Source organism: Perna viridis, chromosome 3 (genome assembly GCF_037379345.1).
Source record: "Perna viridis isolate PV_CMFRI_1.1 ecotype Kerala chromosome 3, ASM3737934v1, whole genome shotgun sequence".
Taxonomy (NCBI): Eukaryota; Metazoa; Mollusca; class Bivalvia; order Mytilida; family Mytilidae; genus Perna; species Perna viridis.
Window position 1 is genome coordinate 18,981,263 of NC_142447.1, and position 14,157 is coordinate 18,995,419.

Below are 14,157 nucleotides of genomic sequence, written 5' to 3' on the forward strand. Positions count from 1 at the left end.
AATCATATATGTAATTAACTACAAAAGTGTATGAATATTGTTTACATGTGTGAGTAATTTGCCTCCATGCTGTCAGTTAGCAGAACAGGTAAAAATGTGGATTTTCAGTATTATTTATTCAAGTAAATTTTGTGAAGAATTTCTACTATCATCGTACCATTAGCATAATGATTTTGGAAGCCTTATTTTCCAAGCTTCGCAACGGTATGCAGCTTTAAGATGTCATTTGTCCTGGGAATTCACAGTGAGACTTTGAAAATTACTTTTTTAACATATAAAGTAATGGAAACGTTAGAAGTGGTTAGTGAGACCATAAATTAAATTATGGCATATTTCAGAGAAATGCATAATTTGAGGAAAATTGCCTTTCCTGGTCATTATTTCCATTTTCCCATAAAATCAGTATAGTGATATTTGTAATCTGGCTATATTTTAAGAGGTGCATTGTGCAAGGTATTTTAAAAAACAACATAGCAACAAGATTTTTATCAGTAACAGTGACTCATAACTTGACGTCATCCATGAAATACACAACGTCACTGCTTGGGATATTCAAAGTACTCAAATAGTCACACAGCACAGACTTAGAATCACACAGTAATGAAATAGGTATGATATAAATTGTTGAAATCTGTTCTTTTTTCATAATGATAAATGATATTTACTATTACAACTTCTTGAATTGTCATAGGTATCAATTTGGTGTGACAAGTTAGTTAAAATTGTAATTTTTTAGTAATTTAGGGAAAATATCACTGAGGGGCATGATATAAAAATAACCATTTCTTTGTAGTCCTATGTCTGATTTTGATAGTTTTGGTCTTATTAGACTCACAATACCACAAGATTTCATAAAATGTAAAAAAAGAAAAAACATAAAAACTCATAAAATGTTTTTAAGGTCTCACTAACCACTTCCGGGTCAAATGGCCACCCCCCTATGTAGTACCAAAAACACACTGAACCTAGACATATGCATTGTAAGTGCATTATTTGTGTGTATTATGATTAAAAGTAGTCAAAATAAAGCTGAGAATGTGTACTTTAAAATCATATATGTAATTAACTACAAAAGTGTATGAATATTGTTTACATGTGTGAGTAATTTGCCTCCATGCTGTCAGTTAGCAGAACAGGTAAAAATGTGGATTTTCAGTATTATTTATTCAAGTAAATTTTGTGAAGAATTTCTACTATCATCGTACCATTAGCATAATGATTTTGGAAGCCTTATTTTCCAAGCTTCGCAACGGTATGCAGCTTTAAGATGTCATTTGTCCTGGGAATTCACAGTGAGACTTTGAAAATTACTTTTTTAACATGTAAAGTAATGGAAACGTTAGAAGTGATTAGTGAGACCTTATACATGTTAAAACCTTGTAACTGCTACTCCTTAACTGCTCAATGGATTGTGATAAAACTTTATAGGAATGTTTGGTATCATATTTAGATGTGCATGAAGGAATATAATTACTGTTGGATGACACCAAAAGTTGATAATCCATATTAAGGGTTCTACATTTGAATCCAACTGAAGCTGAGGTTATTTTGTTTGTGAGCTTGTTGACAGTATTTTCTAATTTTTTGTACTTTTTTTTTCTTTGTAAGTTCATGTATATACATCTGTACTAAATTTAAAACTAGTTCTGTAGAAGGTATGAAGATGTCATTTCTAAAAATTGGATTGTTAAGCAAGGACAGATAAAACAAATATTAGAAGGGGTGGGTGGTGGAGTGTTCAGATCCAGAAATTTTTATTTAATCTGTGGGGTTCCAGACTATGAATGCTAAAATTTGCCATAATTTTGCATTCAACTGTCCAACAATAGAGGGGTTGACCCCAGAAAACTTTCTGCTTATTTCTGCTTTTGTTTAATATTTATATGGAATAGCCCTACCAAATACATGGCCATTTTGAATATTGAAAGGTTGTAGACGACATTTTCACATTTCTTGCCAACAACATGTGGACAATCCCCGATAAGACAGCTAGACAAGAAATGACAACAAAGAAAAACCAACTACTGTCAAAGATATCAGCCATGGACTTGCCAGATTCAAAAGAAGATCTAACTGAGAAAGGGGAGACAACTCAATCTGATTTTCAAGATGCTTTGTTTGATGTTGATAAATGTGTGAACTGTAATATTGAGGGGAATAATGTGATAGCTCATAGTTCTTCTGGTAAAGGGTATGGACTTGGATTGACAGCAATGAGACATGGATGCTATAAATGGAAGGTAAGGTTGTATGGCAACTTGACTGAAAAAGCTATGATGTATAATACACAGATTCATGTTTATACTTCTGGGATGATTTTCTACTGCTTTTTAGCAGAATTCTGCATATTTAAATCCAGATTTTACCATTACGATTCTTTTTTTTAATGTATATTTACATTCTGATTTTGCCAATTTCCGCTTTATTTGTTGACCCTGTAAAATCATCCCTGATTCTTAAAAAAGCTGGTAGAAAAAATTTCATTAGTGTTTTAATCATGCTCAAGTATTTGGATGGAAACTGAATGACACAATTGTTTATTCCTTCTGTATACCATTTTGTAAAGTTGAAGTGACTGGATAAATACAAGTCCATGTGAACTTGTATTTGCTTCATATGACTTCCAATGGAAATTTCAATATTTCTCTTTACTGTGACGTGAATAATATGAGAATATATATTTCGAGCTAGTATTGCTGTAGTTTAGAACTATGCCCTGGTTTTTTTCGGCTTTTTGGTGGATTTCTGTTTTTTGTAGTTCAGATTTTACTGTTATGATTCTTTATTTTACAATTGATTTACTTCAAGTTTTTCCAATTTCTGCTTAACTGTTGTTCCTCAAATTATCTCTGAAAAACCACATATGATGCTGTTCCTTTTCATTTTCATATGAATGGAATGTTATACCACAATTTAAGGAGGTAGACCTAGGGTAAGGAACACAACTCTTAAAAATCATTGGAACGTTTGTATTCACCATTTTACATCAATCTTATGTAAGCATTTAATTAACTTGGATTTATTTTATTCTGCATCAAATGAAAGCTTGAGAAGCTTTGGTGAAATTGAATATGATGCAAACATATCACTGATTTCATGAGTTATGTCCCTTATCCTAGGTCTAACTCCTTGAGAATGACAGTAAGTTGAATTGTCTATCTATGCAGGTCCAGATAGTGAAGGAAAACAAAGGTAATGAAGGAACTTGTGTGGGTGTGGCTAAATGGCCGATCCACGACTACGCTCATAGGACTACCAATGATATGTGGTTGTATCGTGCCTACAGTGGAAACATTTATCATCATGGTGAACACATGACTGTCCTTGCACCATACACACAGGGAGATTGTATTACTGTAGTTCTAGACATGGACTCCAGGACTTTGGCTTTTGCTAAGAATGGGGAGGTAAGTGAAAATTCAATCTAATTGAAATTAGACCTGTTAATTATTCCATTCAGTCTTTGCATGTAGGATCTAACAGCACTCCCTTCTACGTTTTGTTCAGATGACCTTTTTAGAATCCTCAGGTTTATCCCTTTGAATAATTCTTTCAAAATCATGAAAGATGAATTCTGATTGGCTGATCAGAAAGGTCATCAGAACAGAAAAAATATAGATATGTTAGATCCTACATATAGTGACTCAATGGAACAATTGATAGATACCTAAATACCTGACTTGGGACAGGTGCAAAAAATTTGGCAGGTTAGATATTTGTTTCTTTACATGAATCAAATATAGATTAAGAAACTTTTTAGAATATCAAAAAAGATAAAACTACGTGTAGAATGAGATGTTATAACTACATTTAGGATGAGATGTTTGTTGTAATCTCAAAATATACTGATATGTTGAATCAGACTTCAAAGTTTTCATGTGTATTGTTCTACTTAGATTTTCATGAACTTGTTTGTGAGGAAGAAGGAATTGTTTTTCATTAGGTACAAAATAATTATACCCCCTCTTTGGGGATCAGGACAAAAGCCCCCCCCCCCCCACCTCCCCAGACAAAAACCCCTGGACAAATGCCCCCCATGAGAAATTATTTTATCAGTTATGAATAATATTTCTATTAGTACTGAAAGTGTAAAATTAGAAATTTAATTTCTAAATTGTTAACATTTTAATATTTTGTTTCTTTTTAAGACAATATTTTATCAATAAAATGATAACAGTTTCAAAATATACACTCTTTAAAAAGGTAATATATCTAAAAACAGTCATTTTGTTGTCTTTTTAAAAGGTGTATTAATGGCAGCTTTTCTTATTTCATTGATGAAATATCAAATGATTCTGGTAATAAGAAATATAATATATCAAGTATAAGCTGAGTATACCCTTGAAAAAAATACTCAGAAATTGAACCATTTTAATATAAACAAAAACTTCCTAAATACACTACACAGAATTAAAAATTACACAAAAAGACAATACCAATATAAAAGGAACAGTCACAACAAAAGAAAAAGAAAAAAATACACAAAAAAATAACCAAACAATCAAAAATAAAAAACCAAAATAAATATATATTTTTACATCAACATTAAGTGTTTTATAAGATGGGAGGCTTTTGTGTGGGGGGCTTTTGTCCTAGGGGAGCTTTTATCCAGGGGACTTTTGTCTGGGGGAGGCCTTATGTTCTAGACCCCCTTTCTGTAGGTTATTCCATCATTCTGTATCACTTTTTTGTAACCAAATTTTCAGTTCAGTAAATCACAGGCTGTTGAGATATTATATAAAGCTTCATATGGGTATAAGATATCATGGAATGTGTTTCATACTCATATGACATCTACTACCTCCTGCTGGCCAAAAAAACACAAATTTTCTTTACATCATGAGGGGAAGCAGGTGTCTCACTAATGAGCCAACACTCACAAATTTCTTGTTGATAATATTGAAAACATTAAATCTGATGACATATTTAAATTGATTTCCAGGATTTACAAATTGCCTTTGAGAATATAGATGCTACAGAGCTGTTCCCGTGTGTTATGTTTTACAGTGGTAATCCATTTGAAAAGGTTTGAGCATTGTATGGCTGTTTTCAGTTGAAAAATTTAAAAATCTGCTCTTGTCACAAAGATTTTGCTAAAAAAAAAAAAAAAAAATTCTTAAAATAAAAAAAAAATTATTGATAGAAAATTACTCTATAAATTTCTGGAATTGACTGACACTGTGATGTATACTAATCTATGTTGGTTTTAATTAGCCTGAAATATTTTACAAAGTTTTAGAAAAATACCTCTACAATTACAATGTTAATGAATAGGTGATATGAAATTTTCTTTTACACAGGTTAGGATCAGTGAGATGCAGATTTGTGAGAGATCCAAAGAGCTTTTGGCAGGAGATCCACAATGTTCTCCCGAAACTGCTGTCATGGTTGAAGCCAACATATCTCTTATCAGAACTTTACATAATAGTGAAGTATGGGCACCTCACATTTCAGAGAAAATGCTTCAACAGTTTGGTAAAGTGAAGGAGCTGATTAAACCTTCTGTCAAAGGTGATCTTTATGTACTAATTCTACAAGTTGAAAGTGACTTTCAATTTCTACAGCCACTAAGAAAAGGATAAAATTTGTAAAATAAGTTAACAAACTTAAATTATGCCTTTCAAAGTTATTGTTCCTACCCTTTATGTTCTGTATGTAAAGTGGGTTGATAAGGCATTTTCCATATACAGTCGACTCCACTTAATCGCATATCGCTTTATTGCATATTTCGGTTATTAGCATAATTTTCTCCTGCACAAAACCATTTCCTATTATTCTATTAGGGAAACTCAAATCTTGCCACTATTTGTACATACCTTTTGAAGAAACCTAGATGTGAAAAATTACTATAAATATTTTTATTTTTTTGTCCCTAATTTTGGCTGATATTGTAATCTCAGCATATTCCAGGTCATTATTTTTTTAAGATTTGGAAATACACAATGTAATTAAGTAGAACTCCAGCTAAGAATCATGCAAAATGTGATACATGGTTGGAAAGCCTACGTATTTTTATTTTGGATATTTTGTTTAAAATGCTTTAGTAAACAGAAATTAACATCTGCTTTTTCATATAAACCATGCTCGTAGGAGATAAAAATTGTATAGAATACACTCTAGAATTCAAAATTAATGGAGATAACTCTGTAAATGACACTCAAATGCTACAGAATCTACTTGATTTTCAATGTTGATTATCTCCTAAGAGCAGACAGATCGGAATGAATAATTACACATTTCATAATATAGACCCATAAATTAAATTAATTAAAAAAAAAAAAATATGTAGCCTTTTTGGGGTGTATCACATTTTTCAGATTTTGCATGATTCTTACAAAGACAGCTACTTAAGTAGCACTCCAGCTAAGAATCATGCAAAATTTGATACATGGTTGGAAAGCCTACATAATTTGATTTTTGATATTTTATTTGAAATGCTTAAGTGAGCAGAAAATATTATGTGGCTTTTCATAGAAACTGTGTTCTAAGGAGATAATAATTGTATAGAATGCACTGTAAGGGAATTAAGGGAAATAACTCAGTAAATGACACTTAAATTCAATAGACACTATTTGGGTTTTCAACATGTTTGTGGATTATCTCCTAAGAGCAGGCAGATGGGAATGTATGATTATACATTTAATCATATAAACCTATAAAGCAACTTAATATCAAAAATAAAAATATGTAGCCTTATTTGGGATGTATCACATATTACAATAGTTGCCTGCTTCTTACTAAGACTGATACTTAATTTTTTCATAGTATAAAAAAAGAATTTGTTGATACTATTTTTCATGCAAGTTTGTGCTCAAAACTAGAACACTGTATAAAATATTCCTTTTACAATAACAAATTTAATCCATAATTCCTAGACAGCAAAAGTGAGACTAAGGATGATTTAGCTGATAAAGCTGAAACACCTGGGGACATGAAGGACAAGTCAGAGACGTCTCTGAACACAGACATCAAAACTGAAGATGAATTCATTGACTATAATGATGAGGACACTGTCAAGTTTCTCTGCCACCAGGTACAGTTGTCTTTTAAATTGTGTAGAATTTGACAACATAGTTGACTAAAGAGCAGTCTTATTCAACCTCCATGCATTCTGGAATTACATTGTCAAATATTGTTTAGAAAAAAAGATTGTGTGAGATTGATATATTTTATTTTATTATGATTCTATTTCTTACAAAAAAATAATATCCTAGATGTAAAATAAGTTGATGGTGTATTTGTAGTAATGAATTATTTAGGATAATATTACATTGGAAGCTGTAAGTTTTTACTCTCTGTATCATATTAGACCAAGCCTTGTTATTGTGGCGATATGGCAGTTTTGACTTTGGTCATTCCACTCTTTTTTAGGGGCAAATTTAGTCAAGAAATGCCATCAGTATAGAGATATGGAAATCTGGTACTTTGAATATTTCACTTCGTGATTTGATGTATGGTTTAACCTTTTCATTACTGCAAGATACATGTATTTTGATATACATGTAATGAAATACTTTTGTACATTTGACTTTGATGATTGTAGGTTTGGCCCAGCCTTGCTGTGATTGGAGGATTAGATCCAGGATTAAGAGTTGGAGGACGTTGTGTACATACACTGACATCCAAGAAGGGATATGTCATGGGTACTTCTATGGAAGGAACATCTACAATGACACTGAAAGTTCAGTGGGATGATGGCGATTCTAATAGCAGGTATGTTGATAGCAAAAATACTTTATTGTGTGTGTTACAAGTTAGATGGTTAAGAAAGGCTCTGTAAGAATTCTAAAAAAAAATCTCCTTTTTTGTGTCCTTGCTTGTGTGCAAGTAAAGACTATTAAAAATTTTAGATTAAACTTATTCATGAAAAAAAAAAAACAAGACTTGCTCTTTGGAAGAGAAATAATTAATTGAGAAGGAAATGCCATGCCTTAATGGTGAATTTAATGACAAACTTTACTCTGTTTACACATAGAGATAGGAATGATTGATTGTTGGGGTTTAACGGCCGAGCAGCAATATTTCAACTATATTCAGGCGATCATATAGATATGAAGGTTCTTCATTCTCATTTTCAGTGATGTCCACACTTACAAATTGAAATCAGTTGATCCTGTCCCATTTGATGCCAACAGACTGTTTGGTTTCAGTGCTGCACATTTAGGAAATATAGTCAAGTTGTTGTCTTTACCAAGTAACCTGTCAGAGAGTCAGTCAAAACATTCTGATCTTCAAACAGAGACTGAGAAAGAACCAAAGTCTAAGGAGACTGAAAAATTAGAACAGGATGCTTTAATGAAAAAACTTGATGAGGATATAGCTAGAGTAATTGAACAGGAATTGGAAGAAGGCAGAGAGGACCACAATGCAGACAAAAGGAAGGCCCCGCTTGTTTCACTGGATGGTTTAGATCTGGAGGAAGAGAGTGTTTCCTCTTCTTTCTCCTCACCTCGAGAAGAAGGGCCGGAGGTGGAGCAGGAAACAGCGCCGTTAATTGATAAGTTACCAGCTGTTTCTCTTCAGGGTAATTTGGAACCAGTGAAACAAACTCAGCTACCAGGAATGTCCATGGCTTTTCCAGAAGTTGTAGAACCTATAAAACAAACAAGCCCACAGTCTCCTCATATTCCAGAATCTAGTCCAGAACCACCTGACATGTCAGAAAGTTTCAGTTCTGTTGAGTCTGATTTGTTTGAAAACAAAGAGTTCCAATCTTCTTACATTCAAGTTACAGCTTTGAAGGCTTTGAATAACATTATTTGGACCAACAAATTCTCAGAAATGTTGCTTGTGCCAAAATCAGATTTAGGTGCTGACAGCAACAAAGCATTGATTGATGGCACTGTTGTAAGAAGAAATGAAGACATGAAAGTTGTTTTGAGACTTTTAATGAAGAAAATGGTCAGACTGGCCCTCCATAGTTCATTGTTCCACAGAGTATTTACCCTGGCAGAGTTAGAAAGGGCACATTCTGTGCTACACAAATCTATGATTGTTAGTGCTGCTGAGGAAGAAATGTGTATTGCAGATTTAAATGGTGAGCTCTGACATTGATTTATTTGTTATTTTCAAGATTTGCAAATCTGGTTTATGATTTGCTTCATATTTAAGTGTTGTCCCATTTAACAGAAATACATGTATAATTATACCAACAAATGTCATGTGATTAAGTACATTTAGCATTTAACTAAAAATGAATCAGGCAAATATTTTAAACTCAAATTATGAGTGCTTTGACCAAATTGAAAGATAATAGAGGACAAAGTCCTTATAATGGTAATCAATACAAATTTGACCTATGACCTTAGAGACACCAAGAACCCGATTTTAGTCTGACAGGAAGTTACCGGTAACCTGTAATACTGTGTATGAATCTTCACTAGTTTCTTATCTTTAACAGAACAGAATGTCTCATAGATCACAGCTTAAAATTTGGTTAAATTATGAAGAAAAGTTAATGTTAGTAATGTACATGTAAAACTATAAAAGGCATAAAAATATTGTATTCAAAATTGTCCTCCTTCAGGTTACACCTGCCTCATATAAGGTCAAATTACTTTATACAAATGTTCATTTGAATTTGAAATACTTTTTATGTGTATTTTTCATGTACAAAATTGTTTGAAATAAAGAGTGGCAATAGTTGCTGTGATTTTTTTTCTGATTTTCTTTATACTCATCATAAATGTCATACAGTGTTGCTGAACTTTCAGAATTTTTTTCAGCCAAATTCACCCTGATGTCAAAGTCAAAGGAGAATGAAATGGGAGAGAAACCAGAACAGATAATATGTGACACACCCACTGCTAGTAAAAGTTCTTCTCTGATTTCAACAATTCAGGATACATCAGCTACTACTAATGCTGAGGATGAGAATAGGAACACAGTTAACTCTCAGACTTCTATACTCAGATACTTAAGAAGAGGGTAAGGATGAGATTTTATACATGTACTTGTTATTAATTTTGTTTGGATATCAATAAATATTTTTACTTTGGGCAGCCTAAAAGTTGCACAAGGGGCTTAGAATTGCATATTTTATCCTCTAAAATTTGTTAATAATTAGTGAAAATACACTTGCATTGTAAAATTGTAATGCAGTCTAAGGAGGACAATAAACAGCTCGACTTCAGTCCTGTAAACCCATACACAAATTCAATGGCTGTTTATCGAAATGAATTGAATTACTTTGGTGAAGATTCCTTGAATTTTGAATATGGTCATTTCTGATTATTTTGATTCATAAGTATTCTTTTTTAAAACTATATGATGTTATAATGATTCATAAATAATCATATTTATATTATTTCGATAAATTAAGTATTTTTGTTACCAATGTCTAGGCATTATTTTTTTGATACATTTAGTGAAGAAAATGCCAGTACCTTGTCAAGAAGTCTGTTCAGTAGGAGGAGAAGAGAGAGGCATGCAGCATCTGAGCAAATTACAACCAGAATCTCCAACATTCCACCTGTACCACCACAAGCTCCGCCTCTAAGACAAGCTCCACCCCCACAGAGGAGACCACCACACCCACCAATTAGAACTAGGTCACCATCCCCACCTCCTCCACCTATTGCCACTCCTCTGTTAGAGATGGGATTTAGTATGCAGGCAATCAAGAAAGCTATTACAAAAACAGGTACATTTGTTTATTGATACTGCATCAAACTACTACATGTACTATATTGTTTGCTTAGTTGTTAAGTAGCTGTCTTTGTAAGAATCATGCAAAATCTGGAAAATGTGATACACTCCAAAAAAGGCTACGCATTTTTATTTTTGTAATTAAGTTGTTTTATGGATCTGTACTATGAAATGTGTAATTATTCATTCAAATCCGCCTGCTCTTAGGAGTTAATCAACATTGAAAATCCAATTGATTCTGTTGTATTTGATTGTCATTTACAGAGTTATCTCCCTTAATTTTGAAATCTACATTGCATTCTATATAATTTTTATCTCCTAAGAACACAGGTTATATGTAAATTTCTGTTTACTGTGGCAATTCAAACAAAATATCAAAAATAAAAATATGTAGGCTTTTTACCCATGAATCACATTTTCATGATTCTTAGCTGGAGTGCTACTTAAAAGCTACATGTAAATTTTATATGACATATATTTTTACTGTTATTAAAAGGTCTTTGCATTGTTATTTATTTATGTAATTAATCTTGATTAGTGAAAATATGATACAACTCTCACTTAACATGCTTAACTTGTGACTCTTAACAACAACAAACAATTCTTTAAATCACAATTTGTTTAGCTTAGACTGGTAATCCATTCCTTCAAAAATTCTCTACCACTAGTCTGAATAATAGACGACTGTATAGGATTCAGCTAAAGTGCACATCATTTCACTAGCCTGAATCATTTTTTGCTAGCCCTGGGTTTCGAGCAGTGGCACTGGACTGGTGTTTTCATTGTAGAAACAGAATTCAGTTATCAAAATACCAAATCCCTTAACATGCTTATTGAAAGCTTTCACCAGAAATGTAAAACTTCTGAATTTTTTCTACGATCTGTCTCAGGAAGTTTTTTTGTTGAGGGGATGTTAAAATATGGCAATTCAAGTCAGCACTTCTATGTTATAATTTATCGTAGAGAAAAAGAGAAAACCTGACACAGCATTGTGCTAGGGTTTAGCCCACAGTATAACAAAAATGTGATTTAAAAACTTGCTTTATTTTGCAATCCCACCTCAATAATGCCCACTTATTTATTTTTAAAATGATGTTTTGTATTACAGGTGTTAATCCTTCAGAAGTATCTCTATCTGGTATTAACACAGTGGCCATGTGGATACTAGAACACCCAGTACAGGACAGTAGCAGTAGTGAAGACCAGAGTAAACCACAATATAGATCTGAAATTAGAATTAGGATGGATAGCCCTGTTGAGGAAACTAGTTCAGATAATGCTAGGGAAAGGAGGTTTGTATGGATTCTTAAAAATACTAATTTCCCCTTTCCCAGCCTATTTTGATAGAACATTCATGATATTGTACATTTTTGTCGAATTAGCCCTTCATCTATTTCATCTATGGTGTATATTTCTTCTGATCAGTGACCTGGGAAATTGCTATTAACCAAAGCTTTTAAAATTATATCTCTCCCTGCTTGGTGGGGAGACAAATTGTTTTTGCCCTGATCATCTGTGTGTCATTCAATCACACTTTTGTAAATGCAACTCCTTGGAAGCCATAGCACCAAATTTCATGAAACTATTTAAACTTTGGAACGAGGAAACATAAAGCCAAGAAAAAAAATATGTCTGTTTCGGGTTTCCTGTCTGACCCCAATTTTTTCTCCCGACCCTAATACATTTTTTCTCCAAAATTGACAAAATCGGTAATTTCTGGTATTATACGGATCACTTCTGGTAAAACCGAAAGTACGTTAAAAACCAGGTCAAAAGCGTTTGAATAGGAGACTTATTTATATCACGTAAATCCAAGCGTAAATACAGTGTACTTATATTATTAATAGGTGTGTATGTTAAAAATTAAACTTTCTACTTAAAACCATACACTTTCATGACTTAAACATGATGCTATTTTACAAATATAGGCTCAACTTTAGTCGAGAAAAAAAATGAAAATGCTGACCGACCTACCCTATTTTTGGGAGGAATGTGACTCTAAACAGACGTATTTTTTTTTTGGCCTAAGTTTAAAACTTTTTAAAGATATGTTTGTACATGTATTTTATGGATGAATGTCATGGAGTTATTGCTTCTGATGTGTACAGAAAATGTTACTTTTGATTGTTTTAGTTTGGTAACTGTAAAATGGCTTCATGTAGACTTATCAGCTTCAGATGCATTTCAGGCATTTCAGGCATGGATATGTGTGCTGTATAGCTGTGTGATTTTGTGGACATGTTTTTTCCTAATAATGAAAGTTATTCATAGCTTTTGTAATTGTTTTCTGACAGTCGACAGATAGGTAGGAGATCCTTGTCTATTGATGGCTTAATGGGGAGCAGAGAAGAAAATAATGACGATGATGATAGCATGACCCAGCACCCTAGACCAATGACAAGGACCCGACCTTTGTATAATACAAGGACCAGACATGTTGATATCAGGAGTTTCCTGTCTAATATCCGTAAGATGTTTTATTTTACTTTTTAGAATGTTTAATGTAGGTTTAATATCATACTTCATAAGTACTTTGAACATTGGCAGTAATTGTCATAATTACACCCCAAATAAATGGATGTATGGCATATTGGAATCACATTGTTTGTCTGTCTCTCCGTCATTCTGACCATCCAAATTTTATTACAAATATCTACTTCCAAATAATATGGATTGATTCCAAATAAGGTATGTAGCTTCAAATAGATAAGGGTATATTGTATGCAGTTTTGGGTGCTGTGGCTTATCAACTTCCTGTATGTGTGGGGGTATACCTAGGATTACAGAACATGCAACTTCATTTTCTCTGTATTTCATTGCACTTGAAGACATGCATGATATCAGGTTTTAATACTTAGAAGAAATCTATAGATTTGAATTATTTGGTTTCAAATGAGAACTATGAAAGTTCTTTGATAATTTCAGATAATGAAAGAGAAGCTCAAAGATCTGAACCACCTTTTCCATCCAATGAGGCAGTGTCATTCTCAGACATCCTGGAGAGACCAGACAGCACTGATCCATCTAATGAGGCCATGTCTCTTGTTGGACTGTATGATGATATACTGGACCTTCAGGAGGAACTGTATAGAGACCAGGATACTAGTGACTTATTTGACATGGAACCAGATGTGTTGGAAACCTGGGACCTGTTCAATGTTTTGGTATAACTTCTTTTTTAAAGAAGCATTTGTTGTTGTATTACTCTGACTTTTCATTCAAAATTGTCAACTTTCCTTTCATCTGTGGCAACATTCCTTCGGCACCTGCATATGGAGTGTTTATATCACAACTCATACATTATGCCAGAGCTTACCGAAACTACGCAGACTTTTTGTATCGTGCAAAAATTCTAACAAATAGGCTTCTGGAACAGGGTTATGTTGCTACAGGATATAAGTCATCACTACAGAAGTTTTATAGTTCTCATCATGAACTTGTGGATTGTTACGGGGATCCACCTGCACCATGAGAACCGATTTGTTCAACATGTCATAGTTTTCCTTTCCT

At 33.0% G+C, this 14,157-nt stretch overlaps 1 protein-coding gene across 8 annotated transcripts in view; it reads left to right on the plus strand.

Moving 5' to 3' along the window:
- Positions 1-14,157, plus strand: part of LOC148621326 (putative E3 ubiquitin-protein ligase HERC1) — a 72,362-nt gene that overhangs the window by 30,239 nt on the left and 27,966 nt on the right. For all 8 annotated transcript variants that reach the window (XM_088575505.1, XM_088575498.1, XM_088575497.1 and 5 more), the window contains exons 34-45: positions 1,929-2,240; positions 3,168-3,407; positions 4,943-5,026; positions 5,301-5,511; positions 6,876-7,033; positions 7,544-7,713; positions 8,079-9,037; positions 9,726-9,927; positions 10,368-10,642; positions 11,756-11,939; positions 12,942-13,114; positions 13,573-13,811. In XM_088575505.1, coding sequence (XP_088431631.1) covers positions 1,929-2,240; positions 3,168-3,407; positions 4,943-5,026; positions 5,301-5,511; positions 6,876-7,033; positions 7,544-7,713; positions 8,079-9,037; positions 9,726-9,927; positions 10,368-10,642; positions 11,756-11,939; positions 12,942-13,114; positions 13,573-13,811 — 3,207 coding nt within the window. The remainder of the gene's footprint in view (positions 1-1,928; positions 2,241-3,167; positions 3,408-4,942; positions 5,027-5,300; positions 5,512-6,875; positions 7,034-7,543; positions 7,714-8,078; positions 9,038-9,725; positions 9,928-10,367; positions 10,643-11,755; positions 11,940-12,941; positions 13,115-13,572; positions 13,812-14,157) is intronic.